At 39.5% G+C, this 19511-nt stretch overlaps 1 protein-coding gene across 5 annotated transcripts in view; it reads right to left on the bottom strand.

Annotated features, from left to right (window-relative positions):
- The window catches only part of HSPBAP1 (HSPB1 associated protein 1), a 37806-nt gene that overhangs the window by 10987 nt on the left and 7308 nt on the right, over positions 1–19511 (bottom strand). For 2 of the 5 annotated variants that reach the window (XM_074828746.1, XM_074828748.1), the window contains exons 2-5: positions 13958–14143; positions 8213–8397; positions 4003–4139; positions 635–806 (exon numbers count right to left, since the gene is read on the bottom strand). In XM_074828746.1, coding sequence (XP_074684847.1) covers positions 635–806; positions 4003–4139; positions 8213–8397; positions 13958–14143 — 680 coding nt within the window. Of the gene's footprint in view, positions 1–634; positions 807–4002; positions 4140–8212; positions 8398–9002; positions 9086–13946; positions 14144–19511 lie in introns of those variants that run through there. The other 3 variants (XM_074828750.1, XM_074828747.1, XM_074828751.1) reach the window with 3 other exon arrangements.

Raw genomic sequence — 19511 nt, 5'->3', positions numbered from 1 at the left:
GACTAGGAATTAAGAGTCCTGAGCCCTACTCTCATACTGCTGCTGACTGCCTGCATGACTGTAAGCCAGGCACTTAAAACTGAACTTTCTCAGTAAAACAGGGTTAATAATATCCCAACATCCTTGCAAAGCACCATGAAACCTCTGGATGGTGCATGCTCTAAATGCAAGTATCATCATTACAATACTCTGCTATTAAAGCAACAAGTTGGGCAAATATTCCCTGGTGAGGCTTACTCACTATCAAAATACGAGTTCCTCTGCTGGCTTTACACTCTTATTAATCAAATACACTTTATGGAACATACTGGTTTCAGAGTAGACAGGTTGAAGTACTGTTCAAGAAAGTTTCAAAGCAGACAAATTGGAGGTGATTGCAAGAACTGTGATGGAATTGGGCAGCCAACTGAACTAACTCTCCAAATGTTTGTGGTTTTCGTACAAAAAAGGCTAGTAAAATAACTGTGAGCAAAGAAAGTTCCCGTGCTGAGAGAAATGTATCAAGCCTGAGTGCAGAGTGTAGGGAGAGGTAAGTTCCACAGTCCATTTGTTAAGATTTCCTAGCCCTTAATTACCCAGTTAAATAATTTACTAGAATCTTTAAAGTAATGTAAAGCTCGTATGTGATTGGTACCTGTCCTGGACTGAGTGTAACAACATGGGCTGTTGTGTTCCTAAACTCAGGAAAGTGTTTCAGATCAGGGTTGGCAACATTGACTTTGCTGAATACGCTGGATTCCTCATAAGGGATCCTGGTGGGATAAAGGAAACTGGTGTCACCAGGCGGGAAGAGGTGCCATCTCTTCCTGAAAATAGAGAGAAGATAAAAATGTATTCAGTGCATGTCAGTTACAGCAAAGAACTAAAGGCAGTAGCAAGGTTTTCAATAAAACATAAATCTGCTTCGCTGTGTGAATCTCCTACGCAGTGAGAACACAGGCAGTGCTTACAGGCTGTCTCCTAAAAGTGTTTTTAAAATATTCCACTTTTTAATTTTTTAACTGAAAAGATTTGCAGCTTCTCACCAATTATTTTTAAAAGGCAGATAAAATAAAATTTAAAAAAAAGCTCTCCCATCTGGTTCCTCCTTCCTCCCTTTTACAGAGCAACACACAGCATTTACAGATGCTCAGAGCATTAAAAATTGTTCTATAAACCAGGGGAAATATTTTGTTAGAGACAAAGTACTTTCATTCACTGAATGAATAGCTGCCACACCTATGCCTGTTTTAAAAGAAAGGCATCCTGTGTTTAGGATGGCAACAGTAAGGGAGCATGGACATGATCTTCTCTTTCCTATCATCACCTTTAGTATTTACTTGGCTGTTAGTCACAACATCCTCACTCTTAGTAAAACTCACCTGGATGCTCCTATGCCAAAAATGGCATAAATAAAATAGAGACATCCACAGACATAAGCATCCTGAAACACCTGCATTTTTTTTGTCTTATCAGTACCACATGACAAAAATGTGGCTTGTATGGGCTGGGTTTAAAACTTACTGGCGTGACTAAATGCCAGATGGAGCAGGACAGGGTCGTTCTGCACATGAGGGCACTCATGTTCCAGGTTGCTCTCTATGTGCCCAAAGAAGCAGGCCAACACACCATAGTGCAGGGCCAAGCAGAGCTGAGACACGGACCTCGTCCTCAGGAGCTAATGTCTCTATTTCACTTACATAGAGAGAAAAAAGAATATGCCAGAACTGATGGAGCCAGTTTTATGGGTACTACAAATGAAGTATCTTAGCAGGTACATATGTTATTTAGAAATAGGAGTTTTATATGGCAGTACTTTAGGTGATGGAAATAACCAGAAAGGAATACACAAAGAGAGAATTTATTACATTTAAGAGGTGCCAGACAATCAGTACAACAGTGACCCATGCACTAAGCAATTGAAAAGTAAAGGCAGTACTTTACAGCACAGTTGGACAACTTGTGCAGTCCTCCTCTTTATTTCAGACTCTAGCGAGATCTCTTCTTTTTGTCCCTTTCCTTGGTACTCATTTCTTGCTTTCTGCCTACTGCTTCTGGTTGTCAGTTCTAAGTCACAGATCTGAAAATGGGAGAAAAGCGACCAAATGGCACAAAACCAGAAGAGACAGGAATAGCAGGATAGCCAGAACTGCAGAGATCGGCACAGATGGAAGTGCCATAGGCCGCTGACATTTCTTGGTAATTACCAAAGCTACAGCTGGGTGTAAGCACAGAAAATAGTTCTCCTGAAAGCCAAGCCCTCTTTCAACTTTATTTTGCCCTCCAAGCTAGACCCTCTGAAGGGGCAGAGAGTAACTAGGTTAGGAGGCTTATGGGTTAATCCTGCAGGGTCCTGACAAAGCAGTATCAGGAAGCAAAAAATTAAGAAGCCGGAGGGATGAAAGGAGGAAATTCAAGATAGCAACAAAGGGCTAAGAAGTTGTCCCTGGCTCTCCTGCAAAGGCAAATCTATTTAAGTTTAGCATAAGCTTATATTCTGTTACAAAGCCTGTCTTGTTTGTGAGTCTCAAAAGGGAATCTTTCTGCTCTGAAGAAGCACAGGATTCACAAGCCTGTGGAAGTTTGCAATCTATTTATAGGTTTTGCTCTGAAGAGGAAAACAACTTTGTCTTTTCAGGCCATGCAAAGGCTTTAGGCTTCTTCTTTCCCTAAGAGGAACAAGGATTTTGTTCTACCAGAGGGGGAGGAAGTGTCTTGGGAAGGCAGGCAAAATTGCTACGTGATGCTGGAACTCTGTCTTGAGTTCAACACCTGAAGGTAGAGACCAAAGAGGCAGGGCAGGTATCAGGTCTGCTAGATTACTGTACTTATTTAGTACACCCAGTATTTAGGTGGATCCTAGAAGCTATTTAGGCATGTAAGTCTCATGGTTTTCAATGAGATTTCTGGCTCCTAAATACACGTAAGTGTCTGTACTCCAATGCATAATACTTACTGATGTCATCTGAAGTCTACAGGACTGGCTGCACCAAAGCACAGTGCTGAGGGCAGCTTCCAGAGTGTCTCTGCTGCATGTTCACCCAAGGATCTCAAGGCTGTTTATAAACACAAATGAAAACCCACCTAAAAACTAAACAGAGTTTCCTTTCTTACAGATAAGATGATGACAAATTCATTTGCCTCAGGCCTTAAAGCCAGTCAACCTGTGGCACTGCCCGGCACAGAAGCCAGCATGCCTGACTTCCAATCCTGCACCTTAATCACAAGACCATCATGATTTTACTGTTCTATAAAATGTTGGAGTAATTAATCACACTAAAATCCCCCTGGAAAATTACTCCTTTCACTCTATACTATTAAACCTAAAAAATGCATGCAACTTGTTTTGTTACTCTAGCAATAATAGATAACAAAACCCCCTGAGGCCAATATGCAAGGAAAGGAGGAAAAAAAATAAGAATGAGGGGGGGAAAAAAAAGAGGGGGGAAAAAAAAGAGGGGGGGGAAAAAAGACATCATGCAAACAGGCAGAAAGATACAGCAACAAAGCCACATGCTCCAAAATTAGTTTGGAGCCTCAAATGTCCCTTTCAACTTTGCTCACAGCTGGCTGTTCCCATCCTGATGTTCTGCTTTTAAATTAATTCTAGCAGGCTATTAGAGGCTCTTGTGCAGAGAATATCGTAAAAGTCTAAAGTAGTTTATTTCTATTTTGTTTCTGTGCTTTTTATTTTTAACTCTTTAACTCCTAATTCCAAATTCCTGAATTCATAACTACTAGGAAGATTAAAATGTTTACCCTATTGGACCACATAACACACAGATCAGGAAAGATCTTCCTCAAACAGAAGAAAATAAAATTGTTACCTCCATGCCCCTGTCAAACTCCAACCCCCTGAAGTTCTGCTATTTCCTATAGAACAGTTCTGATACTCTTCAGTCATTGAGAGCTCAGAAAACTAAAATAATCAGGACCCAGAATTAACACTCAAGAGTCCAAAACTAGCTTTATAGCACAGTATAACTTTCTTCTGTATTTGCTGTATGTATATGCACTTATTACCTTCCTTGTACTTGCAACACTAAGTTGCAGCCGTAGGAATCCAAATGGCAGGGAGTGTTTGCTCCTTCAGAACCAATCCATAGCGTGCTCTCTTTTCCACTCCTTCCAGGAAAACCAAAGTCAGACCACCTTATATCCTACAGTAATGAAAAGGTTAGTTATGTCAGCTGTTGAACTGATTCACATCCCACCCTCAGTTGTCTGAGTCTCTTGTCTTCTCCCTCCCCTGCTCAGTCGCTCTTTATCCACTGCAGCTGTTGGTCCTTGGTAGGGTTTCTGCATGCATGGCCTATGTCCCTTCCTCCAAAATTCTTCACTCTAGTAGCATTTCTTCTGGTTTCTTCTTTTTCTGTCTGACTGCACAGCCTCCCAGATCTCTGTCTCCAGTCCTCATCCCAGTCTTTTGTATCACTCAAGCTACCCATTTGCTCTACAGAAGGACTGCCCGACTGCTCGTGGCCAGATGTGGCTTCTTTTCCTTCTTTCCAAACATTCTTTTTTTCCTTTCTCCACTGTTAACCAACCACCCAAGCTCAGGATTGCTTTTAGAAAAATTGTGATATATGGCATTTAAAAAAAGAATGAAAGGAAGGAAGGAAAAATCCCTATTCCCTTTTTAAACCAATTTGATAATCCATTTGGCATATTTGCTCTGTCTCAGCTTTTCCCTATGGAAACATAGACTTTACCCCATCTATGACCCAGTGGTATACTGGTTTTTATTATTTAATGGACACATTCTTCTCCTGCCTTTGCAACTGCAGAGGCAATGAACTTAAACCAACTCGATTACATGGTGAGAAAGAGCAGAACACGTATGCATGTGTTATGAACATTACCCTGGAGCTTTCCAGTCCATTGATTCTCCCACAAGCAATCCCTTGGGGATGACAGCTGGAATGAGGGACAGTGAGGTATTTTTCAGCTGGTTCAAGTGTTTTGCAGGATGGCTCTGTATAGCTTGCATAAAGCTTTCCCATATTTCTATAGCTCACCCTGCCACCTGCAGGGCCTGATCATTTGTTTATTGGAAAGCACTTGAAGTACACTGGCCAGAGATATCGGTGCCTTTTGGCTGGAGCCCCAGATTGAGCCTTAGGAAGCAGAGATTCAATTCCTGGCTTCCTGATGGCCTCAGGCAAATCACTTCATCTCTGAGCTTTATTTTTCCCGTCTTGAAAAGGAAGATAACGGTATTTGTTTCGTTTCAGTAAAGCACTTTAGGGTCATTCACATCACCTAACTTCAGGAACCTAATTTAAGTTTGGCTCCTGCTCTTGTCAAAGCACTCTCAATCACGCCTTGGCAAAGCCTCTCTTTCCGCTGTCTATAAAGAGAAAATAGGAGTCTAGCCTCCTAATTTAAGTATGTAAGCTAGCTGCTTGCAGACAGGTGGATGACTATCCTTTTTTAAGATCTGTGGATAAGGAAAACTACAGCTAGACATTATTATAAGGATGACTTCACCATGACTCTGTATCAGGAAACCCTCAAAATGAGTGATCGCCTTCCCAAAAATTAGGTGTTGCTGAAGATTTTGAATTTCAGAGTTATTGATTTTAAAGATATCATTTGAAAAAAATGCAGAAGTGTAATATAAACATTTGTCAAAGGCAGCAAAAAAATCAAAAAGTTGCTCCTATAGATTTCAGCAGCCATAAAATTTAAAATCCAATACAACTATTTCAGTGATAAAGTTAAGCGTAACACCATCTCTACACTTTAATCTCACACCTAAATAGTTTTTGTATTTTGTTACAATTTAAGTGGAAAGAAAGCACACATAATCAATATTAGATTTAAAAGAACTTTTTGAAAATGCTGTAGCTGTAGTAAATAGTTGAAGCGATTATGGGTAAAATAGTTTTTAACCAATGAACTGAAAAGGAACTGGTAGGATTACTGAAATCATGTCACAGTGGGTTCCTTTTCTACAATAAAAAGCCACACTAAGAAGAAATGCACTAAAAGGTGTTCCAACCATAACAGATGGCACATTACTTGTGAATTATATTTATTTCATTTGCTGCTTATAATGAAGTTAATCTGTACCCGTATGTCACTTTAAAAGGTCTCATTTCTATTTAAACTTCACGCATATATCTTGCTTCTGATTTATATCTCAAATTCTGTAATGAAATATCAACTGAACAAAAAATGTAAGACGCTAGATACTGCTCATAGATTAGAATAATGGAATCATTACCTTAGCCCACACAACTGTAAATGATAAACAGTGCAATCTAAATTTCAAACAACTTCTAAATGGCCCTATTAATCACTATAAATAACAGTGCAGTTGGCCTTCTTTTCCCCTTCAAATCACCTTACGTAAATCTAAATAAAATCTAAAAAGAAAAAAGGGGTTATCGTCAAATTCACACAAGAATGGAAGAGAATTTCTACAAAGAACTCTTTTGGCTGGTATAAATTGTGTAGCAGTGTTTGAAAAGCCATATGAGTCTGGAATTGATGGATGCATTTCACTCCCATGCCTGTGAAACTGGCAGATGACATACACCATATTTGCTTGCATAACACCATCGATTTTTTCCTTCCCAGATTCTGCTTTAAAAAAAATCCCCAGCATAACCATTACATTTGTCTATTCTAAAATTGCAGTTCAATCTGTTGCTTGTTATAGGTCAGGTGATGAGGTTGTGGCGTGACACCTGCACAGAAACACAATTCCTGAAGCCTCAGTTTTGTTCTTGAATGGGGGCAAGGGGAAGAAGGAGGTAGGAAAATAGTTGTTTCCTTCAGTGTGTTTTTATTGACCGAATAAAGCACCAGGCTAGTCAGGTCTTCTGAGCTGCTATGATCTTGTCCCATAAAACACAGGAAAATGCTGTTTGTTGAGGCAGAAAGACAGAAGACCAAGGCAGGACCACAGATAGAAGTCATCACTCAAAGATCTGGGGAAGCCTGAAACATCCCTGGAGCTCCCAACTTTCAATTTCAAACGACCCAGTATCAGAGTCATGCAGTCCTCGTTGTGTTTCAGTGTGCTGAGGAAGGGAGGTGAGAAAGAAAGGTAGGATGGTCTCTGTGCCCAAACCTTACCTTTTAACCCACAGAAGAGTGGGAAAGGAGATAGTCTGAAAAAAGACTGAGCACTGAAAAATACTAATTTTACTTGTATAAAAGAATAAAATACATATAAGGAGCACAGGAAATGCTGTCTGAGGAAATAATTAATTTGAGGGGGCTTATCATTTTGTACTGTCTGTCATCCCAGTGATACAATGTTTTCAGGGAATTATGATTCCATCTTCACATCTGAAAGTAGAGAAATGAGTAAGACTTCATTTACTACTCTTTCCATATATATTTGGAAAAAATACATGTTTTGTATAGCTATCCTTAATTTTGCCCTCTTACAATTTGCAAGGAGAAGTAGCAGGAATGTAGATGAACCAATACATTGAAATAGCAGATAGACACGGAGAAAGTAAAAGAAGATATCCTAGGTAGGTGTCCTAATACCTACATTTGGAAATTACCATAGATTATGTACTTCCATGGACAGGTTACTTCATGTATTTCACTGCCTCCACGATAATCAAGGTATAATAATCCCATAGACTCAGAATCTCTCCTCCTTGCAAATAGTTAATCTAAATATATTAAGAGAAGGAACTGTGCTACTTGAGAAAATGAGTCACAAGGCAAAGCACGGAGTGAAACCATGTTACAGCCTTGTTGCTACAAGTGAATCCATGTTCTCCTGAGTGAAGCTGTTAATTTGGGCACCATTCGGGTACAAGGTGGATCAGGGTATCAAGTCTGCAACATGCCAGGCCTGCCAGCTGTCTGTCATCACCATACCCTATTCCCACCTCACTTCCATACCTTCAGCAGAGGTGCAGGGAAGGTGTTCAGCTGCAGAGGTCACACACATGACTCAGTGCTCCCCAAGCCTGTCCAGTCACAAAATGATGCTGGGCTAAATGGGAAAGGGAGTGCTGCCAATCTAGTAGTTATGTTTAGTCACTTGTGGTGGTGTTTTTAAGCATATAAAGGAGACACAGAACTTTAGATGGCTGCCACTTGGTACTAGTTCTCCATTAAACTGAGAGCAAATAGCTTTTATTTCAAAATTTTAAAATAAATGGCCAAAGGAGCACAGAGGGGATACCAGTAGAAGTTTCAGAAGCTACTCGGTAATCTAAAATGATTAAACTTGGAAAAGATAATATTAATGTTTTACCTGGAAAATTTCTGGCTTGTCTTCAAATATCCTGGCAATGTATTTGTAGTCAGCGTAAGCCCAGTATTTGGAGTACTCATAACAACTGAATGGTCCAGAGAGGCAAGAAGGCTGCCCACAACTCCAAGCCAAAAACTCTTCAAGTGTAGCCATCACGTAGCTACACCTGGTTTCAAACTGGGGAACTAGAGCAACAAAAGAAAAGCCAAATATTACATGAGCACTGAGCACAGAACCAGTAAAAATAATACGTAGTTTCTCTCTCAGCTCTGGTTAAAAACAACATAAGAGATGAAGTAGGTGACTTGACTCTGGTCAATAAAATGGTTCTCATCACTTAACTCATAATTAAAGTCTAAGACTATTGCTTTTTCATTAAAGTTTGAGTGAATGGCTGTTACCGTGAACTTGCTGTGAGGTAAAAGCACACCAAGAGTTACTGTTCTTCATGTGCAAGGCACCCTTCAGCACAGTAACTCAATAATACACCCAAGTTCCCTAAGCAACTGAGAGCCTGTTCTTTGCTTCACTTCTCAAGTGTAAGCTGCAAATGTGCACACAAGTATTTGTGTACCCTTTATTTTGTCTTTGTGGATTTATGTAGATGGACATGTTCGTCTCTCCCTTTCCCTAAAGCAATAACCAAATCAGCACGGTAATGCATAGGAAGCAAATTATGGAGCCACATGTGTGCCAATGATCCATCTACAATGCTGTGCGTCCTTATTTTTCATTTGGGACTGACAAAAGCATAGTGTGGTGTTCCTTGGCAGACATAAAAAGTATTTACCAGCAGTGTTTTGCTCCCGTCATGCTTTGGTCAGGCTGACTGATACAGCCTTTCAGCTCAAGGTCAGGTCACTTCTGGAAGGCCTACAAGATAACCCACATCACAGGATACTGTAATTGTGGTTAATCAAAGATCTTCGTTTCCCACAGCCGCTAATTGTGCCAGCTTCAAAGAGACTTATCCAATGTTAAAAAAAAATACTACTTTACTGTAACTACTTCTGGGAAAAAATTACTGCAGCCTGCATGAATGACAACGATAGAGCTGCAATTTAACCTTGTGTAACTTGCACAGAGCTGCTTAGAAATGGGATCCTTTCACTGTTGTGCAGCAGCAGCTCTTCCTTCTTTACTGCTTTCATTTTGTTATCACAGCAATTCCCATAGAGTCTCATACATTTGTTCTTACTTTGGGCGGGAGAACAGCTTTTACAAACCTTTATCACGATCTTTTTGCCATTTTCCATTGTAGTAGCCTAGGTGGTGGGTTTCCTTCCCCTCACTATCAAATTCATTAACTAAAAATGTCAGATAAGCCCCTCTATTCAGCAATCCATAATCTGGGTCTGTGCAGTAGCAGAGCTCCCTACCTAAGAACTGCATACAAGACATATAAATCACCTGCAATAACCAAAACCCCCTATATCTGATTCCCTGTGTTTGCAGTCCAATGTCCTCTCCCAATACCCAGTCATTAATGCAATGTGCATCATTTTACTAAAAGATGGTCTGATAGAAAAATTAGACAAAAGATACAAGCACTACTGAAGGTGGCTCAGTATCTGTATTATTTTGATGAGAACAAAGAGTGCTTAGGACAGTGCCTATTCTCCAAGATAACTCAGGAGCAAGTGTTTTAAATGCAAGAAATATGCTCTTTCTACCTTACAGTGTATTTCACTCTGAGCTTCATTTAAAAAAATCCAACTATGAAAGACAAGACTATCTTCTAGGATACAATCTCCTCAGCAAAGGGTTCTTTGTTTAATTTATAACTTGTTCAATGCCAAGGTATGGTGCTTATGGAAAAATGAATAGTAATAAAAAACGTATTTGGGCAATCTAGACAGACTGCTTAGACGGATCTGTAGACTGCAACCAGGGTGAAAATGTTAGCAATGGGCAGTTGAAAGCAAGAACATTATTAACCAGTTTGCAAATACTTCATGACTAAAAGCTGAAGGGGTGTTTTGCAACTAATAAATTGTAGATTAAGCCACATAAGTCTGAAGTAAGCTACCAGTGCTGTCTGATGACATGGTATCTGAAGGCATGACAGTCTTCCTCTTTCCACGTAATACCACAGATTGAAACCAGAGGGAAGGGAGAGAGGGAAGAAGTGCTTTTTGGAGGAATCAGCTCCCCTCCTTAGTTAAGGTCTGGTCCTGACAGACCCCAAATTCTGTTCTACTCAGAAAGACAGTGTTTGCAATGTATACTAAAAGAAATGTAGAAAAAATGGATAATAGCCTTAGAAAATACACTGAAGCTCCAGAAAGAATGCAAGTGAAATGTCTCCTTTATTTCTTTAAACTTAAAAAGAAAACCAAATGTCTGTACACAGCTGCTGGGGAATTAAAACTATTTAAATGAATAATCCAAGCAAGGAATAGTCATTTAATATGGCAACAAAGCACAGGCACACTCACAAACCAAAAGACTGGCCATCCACATCCACCTCCAATAACACCTCAAAGCCCAGCTTTATGCGACATTTATTCAGTGTACAGCATCTGTACTGCATTTTCAGCCTCCTATTCAGCTACTGAGTCTACAACCACCTTTGCAGTCCCCCTCTATATCAAACCTGAGGCTTGAACTCTTTTGCTGTCTTTAGTGGTAAAATCTCTTGGGCAGATGTCCAAGTTGCAGCCCTTTTCTATTCAACTGTGTATCTGCAGCATCAGCTCTATCCAGCATCTCTAAGAGAAATTTCCTCCAGAGATCTTGTGACTCATAACTGATCAGCATGAAAACCTCTTGCTCTCTACAGCTTCTTCACAGTAAATTCACTGTTTATTCATTTTAATACACAGAGAAAAAGGGCAAAATAAGAAATGTCTGCATACAGAAGTCAGTTTTGTGTAAGCTTTCTTCCTTTGCAATTGCTGCTGTGCTCCAGGTAGTTATCAGATAGATGGGCTATAATGCTTTGCCAGAAACTCCACTTTCATAGCTGCTGCCCACCCTTTATCCCACCTCAGAAAAAAATCTTTTAGCGTGGCTGGAACTAGATGGGTGGGGATTTCCTGATTAATAGCACCTTCATTGTTCTTGTAATGAACGCTGGTACTCTCTCTGGAGGTATCTTATCTCCGTCAATGCTTAATCCTCTGATTGTATTTCTTCCCCTCTTACGGACACATACTGTTTAACTTGTGTAATCAGACATAATACTATCAAACACACAAACTTAGGTAGGCACAAATAATTCACACAAATAATACTGCTAGCTCCCACGTTTTCCATGTTTCAGATGTGCCTCAGGAAGTTCCAAACTAACAAGAAAAGCAAATACAACTCCCAACAAGTTGCCCCATTTGCAGTTCTCACTTTTTTTCATTAAGGAATCTTCAGTTTGGAAATCTCCACCCAGGCTGCACATGTGGCACTAAAGAAAGATGAGAAGTCAATAGTAAGAGGTCTCAAACCATTTTGGATCTTCCAGATGAACCTCATGGCTTAAAACTGAAGCGGCCATTTCAGAGTGACACCAAAATACACCTACAAGCAGGAGAACGGTTTCTTTCTTGTACATGTTTCCAACTCATTGGCAGGAGTGATCCCATCTAGTCTTAAGGCAATTCATCTATTGTAAATATGGGAGGAATATTCAGAGAGATCAATACAATTTTAGTTGTATTCTCCTCTTGCTTTCTCTTACCACATCACTGCCTCCATTTCTTCTGGGAAGTTAGTGTGAACAATGATAGGAGAGGCCCTCATTGAAAAACAATGTTAAGCATGCAAGAGTGAGATCAACCATCTTCCAAATGACAGTGGCACAGAAATGTATTACATTATTTCAGACTCTGAGATGGCTTGGCTAATGGCTTCACTAATATATCCCTACAATGCAAATTTTTTACAGCATCACAGGTCTCATTCAGTTACAATATAACCCCTGAAGGCTCTACCCATCTTCTTGAAGACATTTCTAGCTCACATTAGCATATAATGGAGGTTCCTGGAGACAAACTGATTGCTGCCTAGGGACTGATGCCTTTAGGAAAAAGCAAAATACAGATAGATGCAACTTCAAGATACAAATTCCAATTTAAATCCACTCTATATCCCTAGTGACTACGAGTTATTGTTAAGTGATGACTCTTATCTACTTAGTTGGTAGCATCAATCCATCACTTAGCTACATAACACTCCATCAATCCCATCAGAAGCTTTCCCAGTTGGCATACCCATTTGGCTCTCAAAAAGTGCCTACAAATGAATGGAGACTAGGACCAAAACTATCCCTTTATCTGGTAAGCCTTGCCTATTACAACTGAGATATATTAACAAGGTATCAAGGAAAATGTCATATATATGCAACATCTTCCCTACTGGCAATGGGATGCCTTTTACATGTAGTGCAAGCACTGGCTGATACCTCATTGAACAACAGAGATATTGCTGTGAAGATATGCACCAACGTATTAATTCTAGACCTCAGTCACCCTATCTGTAGAAATAACTAGAAATAGAATAAATAACATCTGTTTTCCCAGGAATGGCATAGGAATCATTAATCCTTGCTGGTAAAATGCTTTGAAATCCTAAAATTCCAAGCATTTTCCCTCTAACACTTCTTTCTGTTTCATCACTTCTCTTGCAAAAATTGAATGTGAAATAATATGGTCATGATGCTGTGAAGAAAGCAAATTTCACACAGTGTTGTTAAGTAAGATAATGTGATGTAATTCTACCACTTCCATAGGAACTAGCAGACTCTCATCTGGAGTCTTTGTGCAGACCCTATATTCCAAGAAAGAGGTAGTCCAACTGAAGAAGGTTAGAAGAGTAGAGAAAGACTACCTAGGTGGGGTCTAAAAAACCATGACTTAAATTGAACATTTTTTAAGAACTGGGTTTGTCTGGCATAGGAAAAAACAAGATTGAAGGGAGACAAGATACTTTAGGGAAAAGGGAGAAAGTGCACGGCAAAATGTATTTTGGTATGTGGTTGGGAGGGCAAAGGATGTACAGGGCACAAATAAAACAATGCATAACCTCTGCAGTGGCTAGCAGATTGCCACCTTGGAGCACGTTTCCTGAATCTTCCCTCCCTGCTATGAAACTCTGTCTGTCCATGGATAGACTATGACTAGTATTGTGTGGCTACAGACAGAAATGAATCTGTAGTATTTAAAATCAAGTGCAAAAATTGTCTTTCTCCCACGGCACGTTCCTAGATGTCTGAGTGAATCTGGAGGGTTAGAGGTGAAATTATTGTACTGGTTTCAAGTGATTTTCTTAATGCTTTATACTTCTATAGCATCTTTCATCACAGGACCTTAAAGTATTGAAAACCACCACTGTCTTATAAAACCTCTGGAGGAAGGTGAGAATTATCACCACTTTACAGATAAAAAACCCAAGACTGGTTAATTGGCTAATTCTTTAACACACTCAGGTTTGTGGATATGGAAGCTCAGCTCACATGAACAACCAAATTATGTACAAGACCAGGACCAAACACACACACTACAAAGCAACGAAAGAAAACTGAGGTGCTTGATTCTTATATGTTAGTGTTACCCACCACACTTCCTACTAAGAAAAAACACACAAGAAAGAGAAAGGAGAGTTCCACTGTTGGCCAAATCCCATGTCCTAAAAACAAAGCCTGCAGTGAAAAGTAATATATTAGAGAGTGAACAATGATAATGGAGAGGCAGAGGATTGCAGAACCTAAAAAAGAGAGTTGTGACATGTAACGTCTGTCTACCTCAGTCTCACCTAAATCCACCGTCTTCAGACCTAGCCTAAACTGGATCATCTTTCCATCCAAAACCGCAGAAAGGTATTTTGCATTCCAGTGCAGGGCTGGCCAGTCACCAACCATGTTACAGAAGACTGCGGGCTGCTGTAGAGACATCACAATTTCCTTGGTTTTCTCAGGAGTAAATGGTTTGACATCTTCACCTATGTAAAGAAAAAAACAGCTGTAGAGAGATGATTTATGATACATGAAGTGTTGCCTACCATCTCCCCCAGCACAGGAAACATTAAGAACTAACACCTCCTATGTTTATGGTTGTTTTATTACATTTGTAGATTGTTTTAAGTCAATTTTCTACTGCAAACACTGAAAGGACATTCTTACACTAAATTAAAGTTTGAAGCATTGTATTAGCACACAAAACATTAAAAAAAAAAAAGTAGGCATGTGCTTAGAATTTTCACTTGTAGCTTAGGCAATAAAGCACTGTAGTCAAACTGTTTAGAATTAGGCTAACAATAAAAAAAACCTTACAAATAATGTCCAGAGTTTAGAGAACATAAATTTTATGAGTTACAGTCTTTCTGCATGGGATTCTTTCCAAGAAGTGTAGCGCATTGTCCAAGATAGCAAATCAGGTTCCGATGCATTTGATGTAAACCAAGGAACAGCAGTGTAACTGAAACAGCAGGTATTTTTAAAGTGTTTTAAAATTTCTTTTCATCTACAGAATTTTAGAAAAAGGAAATTGTGCCAATCCAAGAACTAAACTAACCCAAGATTTCCATTTACTCCTTTGCTGTTTAGAGATTTATATGCCCCACTGAAACTGTCAAACTGAAATGCTGGCAACCTTGAATAAACTCGGCACTTTCAGAACAACTTTTCTTTAGGGACATATTGAGAAGGAAAACCTGATTTTAAAGAAAAAATAACAGCTCATAACATAAAGTAATAGAGCTGAAGCAGTGGACTACAACTTTGGATCATAAAAAAATCCATCCATTATTTTAACCTCTATTGACGTTAACTCATCCAGAATTTTTATCCATATAATGCCTAAGATTTAACATACTGAATCGATACGTATGGTTCCCCATGACTCCTAGCAGCTCATTTAAAACAAACAAACCAATTCAGTCACTCTATTTAGGGGTCAAATTATTGTCTGGCATGCACAATGGATTAAATAAATACAGGACAAGAAATTTCCCTTTACTGCCGGGTGCTTATTTTGCCTCTCGCTCCTCCCTGTGTGTGGGTGGTGGGACAGGTAGTGGAGAACCAGCCAGTCCCATGTGGGGCAGCCCTGCAGTGCAGCTGGGGGAAACAGAAGAGCCACAGAGAACAAGGTCACCGAGGAAGGTTCTTCAGGATCATCTCAAACATAACAGTTTAAAATAAATATATCAATGCTGAAGTGCAAATGGCAGGAATTAGAGGAGCCCTGTGGACGCTGTATGACATACCTCTTTGGTAACTTTTGTGAGTTTCCCTCCTTTTGACAGCATTTATATTCCAGCATGGCTGTACTTCTTAGTTTTCTAAATTAAGCTGCTGTCTTCACACAAATTCAGTGGGAGGTATCTGGCCTTGGGGTTTCCTACAGCCGAGGGGTCCCTTCTCCATGGACTGCCAGGGAAACTGAATCCCCTTCTCCTTTCACTCATGAAAACTCCATCTTAAAGTTTTAAAACTAAAGACCTCTGATATTTTATCTTCACAGAGCAAAATTTTTAAATGGCTTCCCTTTCTTAAGGCAGATGACAGGAGGGAGTTTGGGTTTTGGTTTGTTTTCTGCATTTCCTCTCATACACAGAGCAACACTTGACAGGATGGTGTTGCTGTGACACAGAGATGTCTACGACACTTGGCCTTCAGTCTCACGCTCCAGCAACTTGCACAACCAGGACATAAGGAGGCCTCACGGGGACCGTATGTCTTACCATATGGTCTTCCCTACCCCCGGAAGGATGCTCTGGGGGTTTCCGAGCAATAGGTTAGTATACCTAGAGGGAGCATGTCCAGAGAAGGCAGAAAGACCATCTGCAGACACAACAGCATGTGCTGGTGCAACTACCTGGAGCTGGCTGTAGGCATGGTAAGAGGCTAAAAGCTCAGCATGATTTTTTGCAGTGATGCTGTTTAAAGACTAAGGCAAGACTCAGTCCAGATCTAAACACTCCCAGGGGGTTTATAAAACTTCTGCCTTTAACCAGTGCAGTTTTAGTGTCGTACAGAGGCGGATTTCATGATGTGGTAGCTAGCTGGCCTTGCGTACCTTTCAGATTTTCCAACTCATAAAAATGAAATTGTTCCTGCTTAGGCTAAGTTTATCACCACATGGCTATCTTTTTTACTATTCAATTGGTTTTGTTTTAAGGGCAGTACATTTAATTACTTTAGAAGATGTAAATCCAAAGAAATGCAAGAAATTGGTGCCACTTTTATGGAGGATTTTGTAAAGCTGAGTTTTATTTGCAAAAGCTTCAGGTTGACTTCAGTCAACAGTTGGGATGTGCTATGAAAGCAGAAATTTTACTGGGAGACAGGAAAGCTCATTGAAGCCAACTGTTGATTCTGTGTGGCTTTCTAATGTGATTTCCACATGCATATTGTGCTTTTGAAAGGTGTGGTTTTAACCACAGTGAACACACAGTGGGAAGCACAGAGCTCAAGCTACTGGGAGACTTTGTATCAATGCCAAACAAAAAAATACAATTAGACTAAATCACCTCTCCTCCACTGAATGTTAGTTGGAGGTTTTTGTCATGTCACCACGCGTTATTCAGTTGTAAACCTACTTTCCTGTAACACTTAGAAACAATGACAGAAGACAGTCTGTCTTGGTAAGATGCTAATCATTCCTATCTTCAAATAGTATTAAAATCATTGTTAATGAGTATATATCTTTTCCTGATAATCATATAAAATACATATGATATAATCAGCAGTGAAGTTTGAAACATTTTAGAAAATTTAAAGCATTAGATAAAAGAACATTGGTTTTTGCAAGGACAAATGGGGATTCTTGGTGAGTTTGTGAGAAGAATCTTTAAGTGCCTTGATTCAGTTTTATGTATTCCTTGGTGAGAACAGCAGTCAGCTAAACATAATTCTTTCCCCATAATATTTGTCATGCATATCTAAATGCCTGTTAGAGAAAAGGCACATGATAAAAAGTAAATATCATATACTACATCAAATAGATATTATGATAATTTGGACAACTCATGACCAACAGAGATTTCTGATGGAACTCTATGCTGTAGGAGTGGTAAAAAGTAATTGAAAGAGATATCTGAAGATATGTCTTGAAAGAGAGATTAGCAGAAAAAATTGTAATTTAAAATAATAATAATCTTTTCCTTAGTTATTGTTATCATAGCTTCATGAAGACCTCACAAGCTGGGCTCTTGCTTCTCAGTATTTCCTAAACTGAAATTGATGGTAATTGATTCCTAGGCAAAATCTGAGATTGTATAGCATATGTAAGGAAATACAGTTTGGACACAGATGTGTGCAAGTAGGTGGTGTATAAATAAAATGTGTTGCAAAGAAACAAAATGTCCATGGCACATCTTGGGCATTAGATATCAAATTCCTAGGGGAGATCAGGTAGCAGGAGAGAATAGAAATGCATACTCCCTTTGAAAAGAAAAGCTCTGTTGGAGTCTTCATTTTCTCAGTTGTACTCTGATCCAAAAGAGAAAAGGAATACTTTAAATTAGTTCTTTCTATCAGGCTCAACAAATGATGTGGCTTCACAGTACAAAAGGAAGCAAGAATAATTTGTCTCATGTTTTGACTTTACACAAGGCATGTACAGAATCCAACCAGGAACTGAAAAACTGAACCAAGTTTTAGCTCAAGTTTTGTAACTGTGACAGCTTATATAATTGGCAAAAAACGTTGGTGTTCTTTAGAAAGGTAACACATTGCGAAATAGAGCTCTTCCAATTAAAAAACAAATATGAAGACTCATCCAGACTCGGCACAGAGGGCAAGTAAAAGAAAAGCGATGAATTGTCTAAGTACTTTTCAGTAGACTTTGTGCTTCTAAGAGAGAAAATAATTTCATGTTTCTGATTAACAGTTTTTCTGAATAACTGAGTGGGGTTTGGGAATAAAGAGTTTAGCACAGCAGGCTGTCTGACGAAAAGTGGACTTGATCAAAGTTGTTCAGAAGTTAAATGTACTGTCATTAGAAACTAAATGTAATGTCATTCATTTAAAATAATTTAGCAAATTAGAAGAGTTCATTAGTGTGTGGTAGTTGCCTTCTGCCAAAACACCCTGCTGCTTAAATATGAGATTTAATTGAGAGGTATTAAAATTATTTTCTAAAAGAGGGAGTACAAGGAAATCCTGGTAACGTATTTGGTATAAGCATCATCAAATTATTTTTCTTGCAATTCTGTAATGCTTCATTATCCTTATTTCTTTAAAAAAATATAAAAAATTAAAAGAAAAATTTGGCATTTTGAATACATTACTACAGAGCAGTCAGGTCACTCAAAAAATGAACTAACCTCCAAAATCTTAACTATCCAACAACCAGCAGTGGGAAAAGAGAAGGTATGGGGGAGGATGGGGAAACTCCCCAAACGAAAGAGAAGTGACTTGATTTGGAGGTCAGACTTAGTGATTTCACAGTACATTAACTCTGTAAATTAAAAAAACAACTTTAAATAATCTGCATGTGATTACAATGTTATGCACTATAATCAGCCTACTCTGGGCAAACAGAACGCATCTCAATATACGCGAGTTGTTTTCAGGATATACCACATGAACATCTAGGTATTACTTCCCGAGCAGTTATTGCTGTTACAATTATTTTTGGCTCCAGGAATGTCAATACTGCAGATGTAGCATAGCTGGGGGGGGATCTAACCTCGATCTGCATAGATATTTTGGCTATGGAAGGATAGTCAGCAGTTGCATGGAGCCTCTCAGGATAGACCGGTCTGCACTGGTAAGACCAGCACCTGAACTTTACTCTGGAGTCTGAAGTCAACACACCCTTCCTTGCCCTCCGTGTCTGCTACCGCAGAAGGAGGACATCAAAAGAAAAGAAAGAGGCCAAAAGAGGAATTTGTATTTGCACCCACTTGCCAGTCCTCCTGTGGAAGGGCTGAGCATCTTACAGTTTTTCTTACAGTAAGTCTGAGTGACTCAAGACATGAAGTAAGATAAGAGCATGGGCTATGCCCTCAAACCTCAAACTGTCCTTACAATAAACAAAAGGAAATAGCTGCCAGACTTGGTAGGGGTGGAGTAAGGGGTTGAGCCCAGAATACAGCACTGGGAGGGACTTCCCGACCCTGCTCTAAATGACAGCATATCATCTCAAGCATACATTTATGAAATTCCACCCTAAATCCCCTAGGGCTCTTCCTAGAAAGCTCTTCCTGAACCCTTGGCCAGCTTCTGCTTGTCGTCTCTTCTCCTCCCATCCTGCAGTGCACTTTCAGAAAGCAGTTGTATCGGTTTTCAGCTGGCTGAATGTTGAATGACCTCAGCTCCTCTGGTCTCCTCTAGTAGAAGAAATGCTTTCCTTTCCCTCCT

This window comes from Strix aluco, chromosome 6 (assembly GCF_031877795.1).
Source record: "Strix aluco isolate bStrAlu1 chromosome 6, bStrAlu1.hap1, whole genome shotgun sequence".
Classification (NCBI taxonomy): Eukaryota; Metazoa; Chordata; class Aves; order Strigiformes; family Strigidae; genus Strix; species Strix aluco.
This window is presented reverse-complemented; position numbering and strand designations above follow the sequence as displayed.